The 17,574-nt window shown below is 42.2% G+C and overlaps 1 protein-coding gene across 1 annotated transcript in view; it reads right to left on the bottom strand.

Annotated features, from left to right (window-relative positions):
* The window catches only part of VWF (von Willebrand factor), a 176,714-nt gene that overhangs the window by 74,537 nt on the left and 84,603 nt on the right, over window positions 1-17,574 (bottom strand). Inside the window, exons 24-29 of the mRNA XM_026679287.2 lie at window positions 16,742-16,861; window positions 13,000-13,156; window positions 11,615-11,773; window positions 8,260-8,395; window positions 5,540-6,894; window positions 4,703-4,822 (exon numbers count right to left, since the gene is read on the bottom strand). Of these exons, the coding sequence (XP_026535072.2) occupies window positions 4,703-4,822; window positions 5,540-6,894; window positions 8,260-8,395; window positions 11,615-11,773; window positions 13,000-13,156; window positions 16,742-16,861 (2,047 nt within the window). The remainder of the gene's footprint in view (window positions 1-4,702; window positions 4,823-5,539; window positions 6,895-8,259; window positions 8,396-11,614; window positions 11,774-12,999; window positions 13,157-16,741; window positions 16,862-17,574) is intronic.

Raw genomic sequence — 17,574 nt, 5'->3', positions numbered from 1 at the left:
TCCAGAGACACTGTGAACAAATGGAGCTACTCTGTTGCTTTATTTTTTTGCGATTGTGGTGACATGCAGACAACACATATGTATTCCTGTCCTTTGTGCCCCAATCAGTGTACACATAAGGACTTCATGGCAGCACGAGAGAATGCAATTAACCTTAATGAATGCAGCATAATTATCTGCTTGTAAAACTACACATACATTCACATTCCCAAGCAACACACCTCTGGTCACACTACAAGTATTCCTTACAGATTTAACCCTAAATACTTTTAAACATACAAAAGGGCCTCTTGCTCCTTGTTGAAACATTCAGTAAACATTCCGTTTAATTTTTATGCATGCTTCTCCTGCATGTACACCACTCAGCAACCAACTTTACAATATTTGCAAAAAGCTGACCATAACCAAAGCTCACAATCACACACACAAAATCAACAAAGTTGCAGCCCACTTTGTTTCCAAGTAATGTGGGGAAGAGCTAAAACATGATTTTCACACTGTCTGCCTTCCACAAATCTGTCTTGCACTTCCCAATCATGGCTTGGTGTCGCTTCTAATAACCAATCCCATACCGTCCCTTAAAATTGTGACATGTGGAGTTTTTATTCATACATTCAACTAGTTACATAGCCACTCCCTAAGCAAACCATGGCTATATTTTAACACATTTCTCCTGTTATGCCATCAATACCAGCAGCCTCACGATTTTTCAACATTTGCAAGACATTTATGACTTCATTTGATATTAAAATTAACATATGTTTCAATGCCACCCTTTAGCATTTCATTAGCATTTACCACATATGGATCTAAAATACTCCTGCATTGTCTCATTTCAATTTTGTGCCAAAAACATTTCATCATTTTGATCCATGCTTCCATCTGAAACAATGAAGGGCTTATTATTTAGTTCTTTTCCAAACATTCTTTTTTTTAAATTTCCACCAAAATCAATTTGCATTTTTTTCTGTCTCTTGGAATTTAACTGTTCTCTATGTTCTTTGACTAGAGTCTTTGCCATTACAGTATTGATGACCAGGCTGAGCTTGAGGGAAGAGCCAAGCACATCATCAGTCTTGAGTCTCTTCATGCCCACAAGAGATCTAAGTCCATCCTTTCTTGAATTCCATTGACTCTTATCTACTACCAGGTTGCCTTGACTGTTAGTACTCATTTGAACAATCCTGGTTCCTGATTTCTTGCACCTGACATTTATTATTCTTTGCTTAAAAACTCCCTTTTTATAACCCTATGATCCTTAATTCTGGCTAAAGTTGGGTAACTGGATGGAGCTGAGCGTTGACTAGCCAGATGCCCTTCCTGACACCTATGCGATGTTCACAGCAGATATTTTTTTTTCTTTGTGCTCTAGGAGAGAAATATCTGCCTCTACCTAGGATTGAACTTTGAACCTTCTGAGTGGGAGTTGAACGTCTTTACCACTAGGCCACCATGTTGCTCATTTATTATTCTTTATCTACACAGCAAACAGTATGTTTTTTGTCACTTTTTTTTCAGCCACACTTCCATCTGTGCATTTCCCACCCATCCACAGTCTCTTTCACTTCATCAATCCACCAAGCAAAGGAAAAGACAAACAATTAGAAAAGCAGCCATCAGCAGGATTGCAACTGATAACCCGTGGTTACATGGCACCAAAAGCCCAGTGAAAAAGAGAGCCTGGTTACCAGGTGCATGTCTACTATTGACTTCTGTGTTTCTACCTAGTCTACTTTCTCAAGTACTTGGACCAACACAATGAGCAGAACTTGCAAAGATCATACTGCTCCCAGATGGCTGGGCTTCTAAGAAGGAATCTATGTTCCAATTTTGGGAGGATGCCTGGAGTCCAGAACATTTCCCACACAACTGGAACTGTCTTACCAAATGGGCACATCTGGTCATCTAAGTGTGATCTGGCTTTCTGAAGCAGGATCTGGCTTTCTGAAGGCCCTGATCACCAAAAAAAAAAAAGCTTGGTTTTGAGGTTCTAACAGATTAACAGAGTTGGAAGGGACCTTGTAGGTATCTAGTTCAACACCCCTCCCCTGCCCAAGCATTTCTGACAGATGGCAGTCCAGTCTCTTCTTCCAGTGATGAAGCTCTTCTTCCAGTGATGAAGCTCTTCTTCCAGTGATGAAGCTCTTCTTCCAGTGATGAAGCTCTTCTTCCAGTGATGAAGCTTCCAGTGATGAAGCTCACACAACATCCAAAGGCAACTTCTGTTCCATTGGTTGATTGTTCTCCCGGTCAGAAAATTTCTCCTTATTTCCAGGTTGAATCTCTCCTTGACCACTTTCCATCCATTATTCCTTGTCTGGCCTTCGGGCACTTTGGAAAATAGTTTGACCCCTTCCTCTCTGTGGAAGCCCCTCAAATATTGGAACACTGCTATCATGTCTCACCTGGTCCTTCTCTTCACTGTCCAGTTCCTGCAACTGTTCATTGTATGTTTTAGCCTCCAGTCAGTCCCCTAATCATCCTGGTTGGGTTTTTTTCTGCATTTTTTTCTAGAGTCTCAACATCTTTTTTATAGTGTGGTGACCAAAACTGGGTGCAGTACTCTAGGTATGGCCTTACTAAGGCTTTATAGAGTGGTATTAGTACCTCCCTTGATCTTGATTGTATCCCTCTGTTAATGCAACTTAGGATTGCATTGGCTTCTTTGGCTGCTGCTGCACACTGTTGGCTCAATGATACTTCGAGGGCTTCAAAAACTTGAACCAATCTTGATCAATTTGGATTCTTGGTAGATCTAAGCATGCTTGATTTGTATTAGTGATTGAACCAGACTTTAAAGTAGTGTCTGCCTTCCCCACTGTCTTTCGGTAAAGAATATAGATTTCTTTATGCTTACTAAGCCAGTGGTGGGCTGCAACCAGTTTAACAACCGGTTTGGTGAGCGAGCGCGCATGCCTAAGGCACTTGCGCACAGTGCTGAAAATGGAGCATTTAGAAGCTCAACTGCTTACCTTCTAAGTCAGCAACAGTAAGTAGAACAGCGAGGGGGGTGAGAATCAGTTGTGCCGCACAATTGAGATGAGCTAGAAAGCAGGAAATAAAGGACAGGACAGGGCGGGGGCAGTTGGGCTGATTGTCAGAACTACCAGTTCACCTGATCCGGTCCGAACCAGCAGCATTCCACCACTGTGCTCAGTGTTCTGACCCAGGCTTCCTGAATCGTAATCACGGACACACTTATTTTAAAAACAATACTTATTTTATTGCAATGCTGGGAATTGTTTTCATTCCCAGCTGGAATTAATCTCAGTCTCCCAAGATAAGCACACACCTTTCTTTCCTGTGAAGTGCTGCCAATAACAAAAGTATCAAATGAACTAGAAAGAAAACCAAACAAAGTACAAAGAGTTTCAAGAATGACTGAACCGATTGAACTACTTTGCTTCCCGCAAAGGTTTCGTTCTCTTGGCCTGACTTTTATCCCTTATGGGAGGGGCAATCAACTCCCAGCCTTACTCCCAAGTTGCCCCTTTTGTTTCAGCTGCTCTTGCCTTCTAGCAGCTTTGTGCACACACGGACTGGGAACAGGCTCCCCTTGTTCCTCTGCCTCGCTGCTGCCAGACTCCAAAGGCTCCGAAGGCAGCACCCCACTCCCAGATGGTCCTGGCCCCATCCCTGCATCGGATGCAGGATCCTCACCCGAGTCCTCTCCAGACTCCCAGACTGGTCCCAGTTCTTCCCCACTGTCCAATTCCATTGCCATCTGCACCGCTGCCAGCAAACCACAACACTTAGCTGTCCTCTGACAGAACAACTTCTTGACTTCCTGTATTAGCTGGAGGACTGCATGATGTATATGATGCAGTGAATGTTGAATGACCTTGCCCTTGGTTGCTTTTACTGTATTTCCCCACTCTGGAGACACATATCAAGACACATTTTACTTTTTAAAAAGAAGAAGAAGAAGTTGCACCTTTCTATTTGTTAATCAACAAAAAGCTTTCTGTTGTAGCGGTTTGAAGATTAACAAATTAATACCTGCAGGAAATTGTTCACTTTCCAAAAGCTTTTAACGTTAGCAAATAAATTATTCCTCCAAGTGACTGAAGATGTGTCTGGGTTTTGTTACATCAAAACTAAGACAGCTATATGGCTGAGATTTGTGGCTAATCCAATTGACCCAAAGAGTCAATGCAAAAAGATATCTGTTCTCTGTTTTGGCACTTCATCAGAGTATCAAATAAGGAAGATATAATTTTCAGTTCCAAGGAACTGTCATCCCCTGGCACAGAAATCATCTTTGTATGAAGGAGGCTACAATAACCAGAAGTGACTCTGAAGAGCAAGGCCCTTGCAATAGCAAAGCAATAGCACTTAGACTTATATACTGTTTTACAGTCCTTTTACAGCCCTCTCTAAGCGGTTTACAGAGTCAGCCTTTGGGCCCCAACAATCTGGACCCTCATTTTACTGATCTCAGAAGGATGGAAGCTTGAGTTAATTTTGAGCTGGTCAGGATTGAACTCCAGGCTGTGGGCAGAGTTAACCTGCAATACTGCATTCTAATCACTGTGCCAGCAGGGCCCTTAAGATGAGGTAGATTCTTGCGCTAATGTTTACAATGCTTCACAAAGATAGATCAACATTCCTTTTAAGATGAGCTTATGGGTTTATTTCAAAGCTTCTCCTTGAGGATAACAAATTTAGAACATCCTGAAGTCTAAAACGAAGGGATACTCACCCACGTCAGCGTGTTCAATAAATGCTTTCACAAAATGTTTCATTTCCTCGAACTGAGCTTCTTCAACGACTGAAGTTCCATCCAGAAGAAATATCACATCCATTGGCTTGGTGCAAGTTTCTGAGGAGAGTTTTAAATCTTTTCATTATCAAGGGTTCTAGGCTAGACAACTGGCAAGCATAACTTCATAAAAAAAAACACACAAATAGAAACTTGGGAAAATAATTTTAAAAATGTCATCAGAAAGAGGGCTAATGACTAGATGACTGCAAGGAATATAAATCCTTCCATTGCCCACCGTTCAGTCAGAACTGAAGAAGCTTCTTGGGTGAGAAGTGAAATCAGAGATGGTATTCAGCTGGTTCTGACCAGTTCTGGAGAACCGGTAGTGGAAAATTTGAGTAGTTCAGAGAAACAGCAAATACCCCCTTTGACTGGCCCTGCCTCCATCTATTCTCTGCCTCCCATTGAGTCCCAGCTGATTGGCTGGGTCTTCTTTGGTTGCCCTGCACAGGAGAACGGAGCTGGAAAGCAGGTTAGTGTGGTGGGGAGGGAATGAGATTTTGCAATAACCTTCCCCCAGGAGTGGGGAGGGAATGGGGATTTTGCAGTATCCTTCCCCTGCCACGCCCACCAAGCCACACCACACCCACCAAGCCATGCCCACAGAACCGGTAGTAAAAATTTTTTGAATCCCACCACTGAATGAAACGTCTTCAAGGAAAAAACAAAGAAAGTCCAGTTGTCTCTTGAAAAAGCACCTTCGGGACAACCATTTTAGCTTCTATTCTCAAGTTTAAAAAACACAACAACAACAACAAATAAACCAGACATTACCTTTCTTTAAGCAGCAAGTTTTGAATACCAGGTCAGGCCCTTCCTTGATGAGGTTGTTAAAGCCTTCTATGATAATAGGAGCCTGTGGCTGGCTTAATTCCTGGAGTTCCTGGATGTCCACATTAGGTCTAATGCCAATAGGAATCACATGGACATCCTTGGGTGGGCGGGTGATGGTATCTGTGGCAGGATTTGCAGTGACCATGTAAACCAAGTGCGGCACTTGCTCCCTCCTTTTGGTAGTGAACGACTGTTGGGAGACAAAGTTGAGCGCCTGTCCGGTATTGGTTGCATTTCCTCCCTGGAATTTCATCTCCCGCACCTTCTTAATCAGGAACTCCTTGGATTGACGTTCCTGGAAAGAATGCTCCACAGTGATGGTAAAGGAATACTGGAGGATGCTAATATAAACAGTTTCTTCTCCCACTTCCAACTCTTGGATCGTACGGATGAGAAACTCTTTGATGGTGTCAAAATTGCTCTTGCCGACTTTGTGGGAGCCTTCAACTAAAAAGACAACCTCAAGGATCTTTTCAATAGAAATAGACATCTCCGTTGCGGGTACCTTTGTCAAGCCATGAGGGAGGTATGTCCTTGCTTCCACACTGGGGACAGTCGGGATTGGGCGTTGGGTGGAAAGGACCGCACTGACTTCAGGCACAAGACCACAGAAGTAATCGATGATTTCATCCTTACGTTGCCTTAACTCAAGGACGCTGTTCATTAGGAAGGCTCTGTTTTCTGGTGACTGCCGTTCGATTAGCCCAATTTGCTCGGTGCTCACATGAGGCCCAAGGCCGATGGGTATCACAATAATTTTCTTTTTTTTCAGAAGTGGGAAGATCCCCTGGATTCTCTTGGGGTCCTTGCTTGCCATAAACAGCACAGCAATTCGGGCAACGTTTGGACGTGGCGCCTTGCCGAATACGTGGAACAAGACGTATTTCAGCACCTCGGTTGCAGAGGCGACCTCCCCGCCCGTATATTTTATATTTTGCACAATCCTCCTCATTTTAGTTGACTTTTTAACATCCTTCAGGCCAAGGTAAATGTGCGAACCAGTGCGGTATTCCAGAACTGCCAAGCGAATCCTTTTTTGGGTAATGTGGAGTTTTTCCATCATGCTAATTATGAAATTTTTCAACTCATCAAAATCACTCTCGGAAAGCTTATTGGAACCATCCATTAATATGGCCAGGTCCATCATTTTGCTACAGGAATATTCACGTGTGACTTCTTCTTCCTCCTCTTCCTCTTCCTCTTCCTCTTCTTCATCTGGGCTAGCAGTGGTCAAGAATTTGACAGTCTCTTCTGGATCACACGGGCGGCATGTCAGGTTTCGTACTTCACAATGGCTAACCAAGTAGGAAAAACAAACAGAGGGAGGAGTCAAACGTGTCATTAGTCTCGAGTCCCTTTGAGCCCACAAAAGGTCTGCCTCCAGCCCACCTTAAATTCTGTTGATTCTTATCTGATGCCACCAATTTACTTTGACTGTCAGTAGTTCAGATTCTTGTAAAGAGCATTAGCATACAATAAACCTATATTCATTTGAACTGCTAGACTCCTGACTTCCTGTCCTTGACTTTAATTTTTTAAATGTTTCTTTGCATTTCAATGATTCTAACTCTTTTAGTGTTAGGAGTCCCTGTGGATTTCACTCTGCTAGTTGTTGCTGACTCTAGGGGGTGATGGTCATCTCCATTTCAAGGCCATTAAGCCAGGGCTGTCTGAGGACATTTTCACCATCATGTGGCTACCATGACATCACAGAATGCTGTTACCTCCCCACTGAAGTTCTACCTATTTATCTGCTCACATTTACATGTTTTCAATCTGCTAAGGTTGGCAGGAGCTGAGGCAGGGATGGGAGCTCACCCATCGCATGGTGCCTGGGTCTCGAACCAGGGGCTGCCAGCTTTCTAGTTGACAAGCCCAATGTCTTAACCACTGAGCCACTGCACTTCCCCTTTAGAATAAAGACAATTTTGATAATCAATATAATTTTTCAAGGCTTTGAAAAGTGTGCTTCCAAATTATGGCTCAGTATTTGAAACAAGCAAATGGCTGGATGTTTTTCATTCCATGCAACATAATTGATCAACCTGAGAGTAATAATTTGAATTCTTTATTGAGAAGTGGATAACAGAGATGGAGAAAAAAAAACATTGATATGTAAAGCTTGAGAGGGAAAAGGGAGGTTCAAATAAGCATCCCATAACCGGACTCCCAAAATATGTTTTTAGAAAGATCCTGAGGATTGTCTTCTCCCTAGAGAAGAATTATTAAAGTGATTGAACTTCGATTTATAAATAGAAGCCAATCCCATTCTATTTATAAATTAACAACAGTGGCTTGACTTAGCTATTTTTTAAGAAATCCTGTTTCATGGAAAAATTGAGTATTCACTTTAAAAATAAACTCCATGCTTTAAAAATGGGAAAATTCTCTACCCTCAAAAAATGTTAAATATTCTGGTCTGGGCCAGTACACAGCGGTTGAGAGTAGCTTTGGTTTTGTGAAGTGTGATTATGTGATTAACAATCCTCCAGGATCCCTTAAGACTAATCCGTTTAGAAAAGCTTGCCAAAATCCTAACCCATATATAGTTTTGCTAAAATTGAGAGCTATGGAGGATACATGCAATATAATATCCATTTCTTCTCTTCCCTAATTCAACCTGTCTCCTCTCTTAAATTCCACAAAATTCTCTATTTTACCAGGATTGGCAGAGCTGAGGATTCTCCGAGTTCAAAATGATCTTCTTGCCATGAGATATCCTGCGACCTTCTGCTTCACACACCGGACATTCTTCGAGTTTGATACAAGACTCAGAAAGCTCATCAAGAATTTTTCCTGTTTTACAAAATTGTTGGAGAATGAGTTTAATTTCTTTATTATAATAATGCAACAATATACCCCGACATTTTAAACATTTAGCCTCTCCTTTGGAAACTTAGTAAAAATTCCAAAGTTTGCAGGACTGTCAATAGACAGCAAAGGTCGATATTCTTCCATTGATTATGTTATCTGGTTTGGGGGAATGAAATGTCTGCAACAAAACAACCAAGCTCAGATAACACCAAAAGACAGCAAGAAGAGGTTCTCCTTTCAAGCTGCCAGGCACATCTCCCAAATATCATGTTTCCCCAAAAATAAGACTGGGTCTTATTTTCTTTTAGGCCCCAAAATAAGCACCAGGGCTTATTTTCAGGGGTGCCTTATTTTTTTCCAAGTATGGGAGGCTTCTGCTTGCTCGTGGCAGGGCAGGAGGCTGAGCGACACACCAGTACTGCAGCCACAAGTTGAGGTGGGAGGTGGAGCTACCCCATGCACCTCACACCGGCTTACTTCAGGCCAGGCCAGGCCATCCATGCCCTGACACCTGCCTCGTGGCCACGGCACCGACATACTGTTCACCCTCCTGCTCTGCTGCAGTGGGAAGCAAGTAGAACTAGTAGGATTGTGGCCATCTAGGCTCCTGCTGCACATTACTTCCACTGCTGCCACTGCAAGGCAGTTGTCAGGGTATGGATGGGCTGGATATGGTGGGCCTGAGATAAGCCAGTGCAGAGCAGGTGGGGCAGCTCCACCACCACTCCGCCTCATCTCATGGCTGCACCACTGCAAGCAATCAGACAGAATGAGCAGGTGGCCAGCTGCACAGGCTCTTAAGTAGGGCTTAATTTGGGGGTAGGGCTTATATTAGGCACACATGTAAAACATGCTAGGTCTTGTTTTTGGTATAGGTCTTATTTTCAGGGAAACAGGGCAATTAGCAATTCTAGTGGTGCCATCCATGTTTCAATTCTTCTACTCTTCAGTTGGTTCTGTGACATTTTTTTTCAAGTTAGTTCCATAGCAACTTTACTGATTGATCATTCCTTCCTACTTCTGGGGAAGAAGGACATTGGGAAACGAGGAGTAAAGAAAGCAAAGTCTAGAACTGAGTTAAAGATCAACAATTGAATCCAGCTGCCAAACAACACACACTCTTCCCCCCTTCTATTTATTAACATCTGGATTGCAGGATCACTTCAGAAAGAGAAAAGGATATAGAATTGTTTTCCAATAAAGTACATACTAAAACAGGCTGGAATATAGAGGCCCATTGACCAAAATGTTGAATGTCTTCCTGTCTGATCAAAAATGTCAAAAGATGATACAAATGGCGACCAAATACGTACCTTTATGAAATACCCCTTTCATTTAAAATGAAAAATTAATTGGTTCCATATGATCCAATATTTGTAAACAATTCTGAATTTCTTTGGAACATAAATATTTTGCTCTGGGGTGCTACTATCTACACAATATGATTCTCCATTCAGAATAAGAAATAACAAGGATGGGCATCGTAACTCTTATGAATTTAATTCTATGAACTCACTTCTTGGAATTTTGGTCTTTCAAGATAAGGAGGCAGAAGCCTGTTGATATTTCCTTTGGAAATTAATACCTGACATCTGTACTATTCTCTCTTACTCACACTGCCCACACACATATAGGCGCATATTATAATTTGTAAAGATGTTGGGACACAGTTTAATTTATTAAAATAAAGAATAGATGGATAAAGATCTTTTCAACTCATTTCTCTTGTTCCCGGATGTCTGTTACTGAATTAAATACAGAGAAAAGAATTGCATTTATTTTATTTCTTCAAAAGAAAGAGGAAAGCCTCTGCCAGAATACCAAAACTATCCATAATCTGGACACCTATTCTATTCTATTCTATTCTATTCTATTCTATTCTATTCTATTCTATTCTATTCTATTCTATTCTATTCCATTCCATTCTATTCTCCTCCCCTCCCCTCCCCTTCATTCTTTCTCACTTTCAAGATCCCAAATCCTTTGCATGCATCATCAGAGTAAAATTTACAAGAGCCTCCTAAAGGAAGGTTAAGTTAGGAGTATTATCTTTGGGTCTGCTCTACTAGCTGAAACCAACTCAGCTAAGATGAGTGGAGAGATGAAATATAAATGAGGGACTTCCCGTGGCAGAGTCCAACCTTGTAACCACGCAACCACGTTTCCTAAATCTGAATCATGTTGTATCTCCAATCAGTCATGACCAAATGTCATTACCGATCCAAGCATTGGAAAGTTGAAGGACAACAGGAAAACCCATAAGTAGCTTCTCCCTCCTTCAAACGAGAGAAAATAATCATATTATGTCATGCCCCTGTTAGAGCCTGAATCTGCAGAGGAAGATGAGCCGAAACTGGAGCATATGGAGATCAAGGGGAGGAAAATGGGGAGGAGCAGGCCCAGTCAGGTCAGGGCCTTTCAGGATTAGGAGAGCTTGTAGGCAGGGAGGAAGGGGGGCAGGATGACCAAGAGAGGCTAAGCAGTGAATTTGAGAGACAGAGCTCAGGCAATGAGCAAGGACCTCCCCCTCCTGATCCTTGAGCATGGAGAGTGGAGAGAAGGCGGGAACAGCACAGACTGACCCAGCTACTCAGGAGGAGAGCGCCCCGCCCCTCTTCAAAAGGCACACCTGGAGACTGAGACTTAAGGAGATGCTGTGGGGAGGGGTCCATGTCGGGAATAAACACTGAAATTCATGGAGTGTTGAGTGCCGACGTTTGGACTTCCTAGATTCCTTGCATTCTTTCTGCATTTTTTGCACTGCAGCCGTGGTGCTCATAGTGTTGGGCTGGACTATTTGCAGCCAGAGGCTGCTTAAGGTGTTTGTGTGGAGAGAAAGAGAAAGAGAAAGAGAAAGAGAAAGAAAGAGAGAGAGAGAGAGAGAGAGAGAGAGATCACTTTGCTCTGAGACTTGCCAGAAACATGGAAGCATTTGTGGAGGAGGAGAGAGAGAGAGAGAGAGAGAGAGAGAGAGAGAGAGAGAGAGAGAGAGAGAGAGAGAGAGAGATCACTTTGCTCTGAGACTTGCCAGAAACATGGAAGCATTTGTGGAAATTTGGAGCAATAAAGGGGCAGTTTGAACTGCCAGCTGCCTGTTACCTCTGAGCTGTGCCCTGGGTCATCACATCTTATTTAGGTAAGAGTGAAACTCTGAGTAAAGTCCTCCTGACCAGACATAGTGCATGGAGTGGAGATGCTTACCAGCAGGACAGTGTGGATGGCATCCTTCAACACACTTCACGGGACATGCTATTGGGTCCATGTGCTGGCACGTCCTGGGACAGGCAGGACCACAGCTGTTGTATCGCCATTCGCATTGATATTCTTCCTCCACTTTGTTCATGCTTTCACAACTTTGTGCTACAATAAACCAAATAAAAAATGATGGGATGCTTGCACCATGTAATCATTTCAATTTTTTTTTAAAAAAAGTGAACATCTGTAGATGAGGTGCTCTCTCAGCCTGCTTGTTTTCTTGCAGATGTTTCACTACCCAAACTACATAATAATCATCAGTGCTAGCATCTGATAGGATCTGAACTAGCACTGATGATGCAACCTAGTTGGGTAATAAAATGCCTGCTTAACCCTACATTATTTCAGACAAATGGTTGTCCAATCTCTTCTTTAATACTTCCAGTGTTGGAGCATTCTTGACTTCTAGAGGTAAGTTGTTCCACCGATTAATTGTTCTGACTGTTAAGAAATTTCTTCCTTAGTTTTGGATTGGATCCCACCTTGATTGGTTTCCATCCATAGTTTCTTATCTTGGCTTCTGGTGCTTTGGAAAGTAGGTTGTCCCCTCTTCTTTGTGGCAGCCCCTCAAATACTTGGAATACTGCTATCATGTCACCCCTAGTCCTTCTTTTCTCTAGAGTACACGTACTCAATTCCTGCAACTGTTCTTATATCTTTTAGACTCCAATCCCCTAATCATCTTTGAGCTCCTTTCTGTGTGCTCTCTCTCCCCCTCTCCCTCCCTCCCTCTCCCTCTCTCTCTCCCTCTCACCTTCTCTCCCTCCCTCTCACCTTCTCTCCCTCTCCCCCTTCTTTCCCTCTCTCTCCTCCTTTCCCTCTCCGTCTCTGCGTCTCTCTCTCCTTCTCCCCCTTCTCTCCCTCTCTCTCCCCTCCTTCTCTCTCTCTCTCTCTCTCTCTCTCTCTCCTTCTCTCTCTCTCTCCCTCTCCTTTCGCTCTCTGCCTCTCTCTCTCCCTCTCCCCCTTCTCTCCCTTCTCTCCCTCCCTCTCTCCCTCTCTGCCTCTCTCTCCCCTCTCCTCTCCCTCTCTGCCTCTCTCTCTCCTTCTCCTTCCCCCTCTTCTCCCCTTTCTCTCCCTCTCCCGCTTCTCTCCCTCTCTCTCCTCCTTTCCCTCTCCCTCTCTCCTCTCTGCCTCCTTCTCCCCCTTCTCTCCCTCTCTCTCTCCCTCCTCTCTTTCCTCCTCTTCCGCTTCTTCCTCCTCTCTCTCTCTCTCCTTCCCTCCCTCTTCCTCTCCCTCTCTCTCTCTCCCCTCTCTCCCTCTCTCTCCCCCTCTCTGCCTCTCTCTCCCACCTTCTCCCCTTCCTCTCCCCACATTCTCTCCCCAGTACTTACGGCATAGAGTAGGAGACCTCCATTGGATCACTGCCCCTTTCTGGGAACAAGCATGGGCATAAGCAGCAATGGCATCACAATAACATGCACAGTCCCCAACGGACTCACAAACACAGGTGTCGTACGTGCAGATTTCCACATAAGGCTCAGGATCCACCTGTGACGGTAATAGTACAAGTCAAACTCTGATGCTCCTGAGAAGATCTCCACAGCTGCAAGGAACAAGGTGACTCGTCTTTGCACTCTAGATTTTAGGAGGTCCCATAAACCAGCTCCTGCCAACAGTCAGCTCTTCAGGGCAAGGAACCTCTCTAAGGGCAGAACAGCAGCTCCACAGCTGGGTAGAAGAAGTTGGATTCTTCCACTGCTTCATCTCAGATTGCCAAATTAGAAAGAAATGGGAGGCCACAGAGCATCTGCTACAGAAAACCAAGGAAGGAGCACTCTGCAACACTAAGCATCAAGCACTTAAGCACCTGCACAATTCCAATCTGGATCGGTCACCGGGACTAGAGATTTAGTTTTCTGAGCTTTTGGACTCGTGATGGAGCCCATCCTCAGGGAACTTGTCAAGATTTGTCTTGTTTAATGTTTTTATCTACATATATACAAGCGAAATACCATGCATGCATCATCACAAAATCTCCAGAGCCTTTATAAAGCCTATAAAGTTGAAATTTGGCACATATGTTTTTCTTGGTTTCTAGGTGCTCACTAAGAAAGGATTTTTCGAAATGACCATCAAAGCTATTAGTATTTCATATATTATTATTATTAACATGCTCTGATGCTAAGGAGTTCTACTCCCTCTCCCCACCTGAAAAGAAATCTCTTCCAAATGCAAAACACAAGCAGAGAAGTTTCAGTTTCACAGCACCAAGCAGCTTTAGTACATAATTGGTTTCTTCCCCAAACCCCAAAAACTTTAACCTTAGACTGTCTACTATTGACCTCACCCCTTTCCTAAGAGGTCTGTAGGGGGCGTGCATAAGCGCACCAACGTGCCTACCGTCCCTGTCCTATTGTTTCTTTTATTTTTCTTATATGTACCCATTTCATGTATTCATAACTATGTATATACTTATACCTATTATCTTGTAAGCGATTGACAAATCAAATAAATAAATAAATAATGTTATGATATGTACAGAATAACCCTTGAGTAACAAGGATATGCACCAGTGGTGGGATTCAAATTTTTTTACTACCAGTTCTGTGGGTGTGGCTTGGTGGGCGTGGCAGGGGAAGGAGACTGTAAAATCTCCAGTCAGAACTACTACTCTGAAATTTCTGCTACTGGTTCTCCAGAACTGTCAAAACCTGCTGAATACCACCTCTGATATGCACATGGAAACGTTTATGAGAGTAGTTATGAATAATTATTCAGCCACACACAGATACACTAAATTGAGTTAAAGTTTACTTTAAGAAATATCACAGTCCAATAAACGGTCCAGGTCATATACGTTTAACAGTCCAAAGAATATCCAATTACAAAGTCTTCTTACCGGTTGCCTTTGTCATTTGCAGTAAACAAAGATATCAAAGTATAAGCATAGCATAAATACAACAGAGAACCTTAGATAGCAACAGAATGTCAGAGAGAGCAAGCTATGATCTCTAGCTCCCTTTTATGGTAATTTGCAATATAATCAACCAATCAGAATATAATATAAATCAATACAGTGATTTTGTCTTAAAGCTACAAACATACATTGTTGGTTTATATATTGCCAACCCAACTAATTGGTGTACAGATTCCTAACACAGAACAGTTGAGCTAAGCCACGCTCAGGCTCCTTGCCGTCTCCTTCTTGCTCACACTGCAAATATCCTTTCAGTTTCCAAACACACTGACAGGACACTAGCCAGATGAATACCGATGGATGCTGCTAGGCAGAGGCAGAAATTTTTTCCCCTTATTTTCCTGCCCAAAAACTAAGCCCGACCACATAGTTTCATAGCGAAGCACGGATATCGAGCTAGTTGAGTTATAAAATATCGCAAAATACAAAACTCAAAAGTAAATAGAAAAGCATTGGGGTAGGAAAGGGGAAAGAAAAGTGAGGAAGGATAAAAAAAGAAAAAGAAAAAGAAGCATTGACTTCCAACTCTCTGTTGCAGTAAAATAAGATATTAACATCAAATAACAACTTTTTGCTTTTTCATAATAATATGAACAAGCCATTTCTATAAAGATCTATCAGTCTACTCTGAAACCCAAAATCAACATTTCATTCTTCTCCACATCAAGCATGAAGTTCTGAAGCATTTTCTATGTGGAAACAAAAGTACTTTTCTTCAATCAAAGTGGTCAATTTTGCCATTTTGGCCAACTCCATCAACTTCTGCAACCATTTTGTGAATACAATAGTCTTAATGCGGTCAACATATATAATAACAAAGTTCCAATTTTTTTCTCCAGTTCTTTTTCCATTAGGCCCCAAAGGAAAAGTTCTGGTTTCATTTTTATCTCCATTTTCAAAATTTTCTGTATTAAGATATGAACCATACTCCACATTTTTTTTTTGTTTTATCGCATGTCCACTTGTTGGGATTTGTCAAGTCTGAAAGCTTGGAAAACTGAACCTCGGATCCTGGTGACTGACCCAGATTGGATCCTACAATATTATCCTTGGACACATATATTTGCCAGACTAATTCTTGAATTCAGCTCATCCACCTGGAACCCGCACTGTAAATCGGACATGAACACGAGTGAGTTCAGAGGTATTTCTCGAGAAAAGTTCTCCACTCCTCCACTCACAATAGAATTCCCTATGCCTCCAGGCTCAAAATTTTTGGCTTGGACAATCTGGAACTGCACCGCCTGTGGTCTGATCTAAGCATAGTACACAAAATTGTCTGCTACAACATCTTGCCCATCAACAACTTCTTCAGCTTCAACCACAATAACACATGGGCAAACAACCGATACAAACTCAAGGAAAACTGCTCCACACTCGATTGCAGAAAGTACAACTTCAGCAACAGAGTGGTCAATGCCTGAACACCCTATCCGGCTCTGTTGTTACATCCTCAAATCCCCAAAACTTTAACCTTAAACTGTCTACCGTGGACCTCACCCCATTCCTAAGAGGTCCTTAAAGGGGGCATGCATAAGCGCACCAGCGTGCCTACCGTCCCTGTCTTACTGTCCCCATTTATCTGTACTTACTCCCTTTGTTCATGTTTATATTAATAACTTGTTATCTTGTACATGTTTGACAAACAGATAAAAATAAAATAAATATTCATCTTTATTAATACTAAGCATTGAGGTTAGAATAGAATAGAATAGAATAGAATAGAATAGAATAGAATAGAATAGAATAGAATAGAATAGAATAGAATAGAATAGAATAGAATAGTTTATTGGCCAAGTGTGATTGGACACACAAGGAATTTGTCTTGGTGCAAATGCTCTCAATATACATAAAAGAAAAGATACATTTGTCAAGAGTCAAGAATCATAAGGTACAACACTTAATGATAGTCATAGGGTACAATCAGCAATCAAATCATACTAGGAAACAGTCAATATAAATCGTAAGCGACAAAGTTACAGTCATACAGTCACAAGTGGGAGGGGATGGGTGATAAGGAGTGATGAGAAGATTAACAGTAATAGTAGTGCAGACTTTGTAATAGTTGAACAGTTAGTGATTAATTCAAGTGACAAATGGTTATCCAGCCACAGGAGCCAGAATGAGAATTATTATCTGGATAAGAAATGGCTTACCAGTTTTTTGCATTCTTTGAAGAGATCGCTGTTCAAGACGCTGCACGATGTCTCCACCATCGCCCTTTTTAATACGTTACCATTGCACAGTGAAGACGCCAGGTCCTGCCCTTGGGAAAGCTGCAAAAAGAGAAGAAATACATTATAATGCCAAGAAATACGGCAGTCCTCGATTACCTGTCAATTTAGCATCTTCATAGCAATGAGAGCTAAGGGTGGTGCGGTGGCCTAGCGATGGAGCTCTTGCCTCACTATCAGGAGGCTGTGAGTTCAATTCTAGGTACAGGCAGATATTTCTCTTTCTGGGCACAATGAGAATATATCTGCTGAATATAACTCCAGATTGGTGACAGGAAGGGCATCCGGCCAGTAAACACTCAGCTCCATTCCATTGCCCAGACTCCACCCTGCAAGGGATTATGGGGTCATTAAAAAAAGATGAGAGCTAATCCTCCTTTCTCGGAAATCATAGACATACATCTAAATGTGTGGGAATGCATCAAAAGATCTGGCTTTCATTTCTTAGGAAAAAATAAAATCTGATTCTCACACAATCTAAAGCCAAGAGTTTTTCTTCTCTTGCATTTTGAAGACATGGTAGCTGGCATTTTGCCTGGGATAAATAATCTAATTTAAGTTGCAAAGTCTTTGGTTTTCTCTGAATTTTCTGTAGCACCCTAATTCTATGCACTTGAAAACCATGATAGTGAGTAGAGTTTCCATTTCACTTACCCGGAGATAGTAGGATGATTATATTATTTTGTGTTATGAATAGTATAAAGATGACTTACTAACCCTTCAAGGAACAAAATCACCGAGGCTGAAAGGCTCTT

The sequence above is a fragment of the Notechis scutatus genome, chromosome 6, assembly GCF_049901735.1.
Source record: "Notechis scutatus isolate UNSWTSFEM ecotype Mainland chromosome 6, rNotScu1.2, whole genome shotgun sequence".
Taxonomy (NCBI): Eukaryota; Metazoa; Chordata; class Lepidosauria; order Squamata; family Elapidae; genus Notechis; species Notechis scutatus.
Note: the sequence above shows the minus strand (reverse complement) of the source record. Positions and strands in the feature narration are given on the sequence as shown.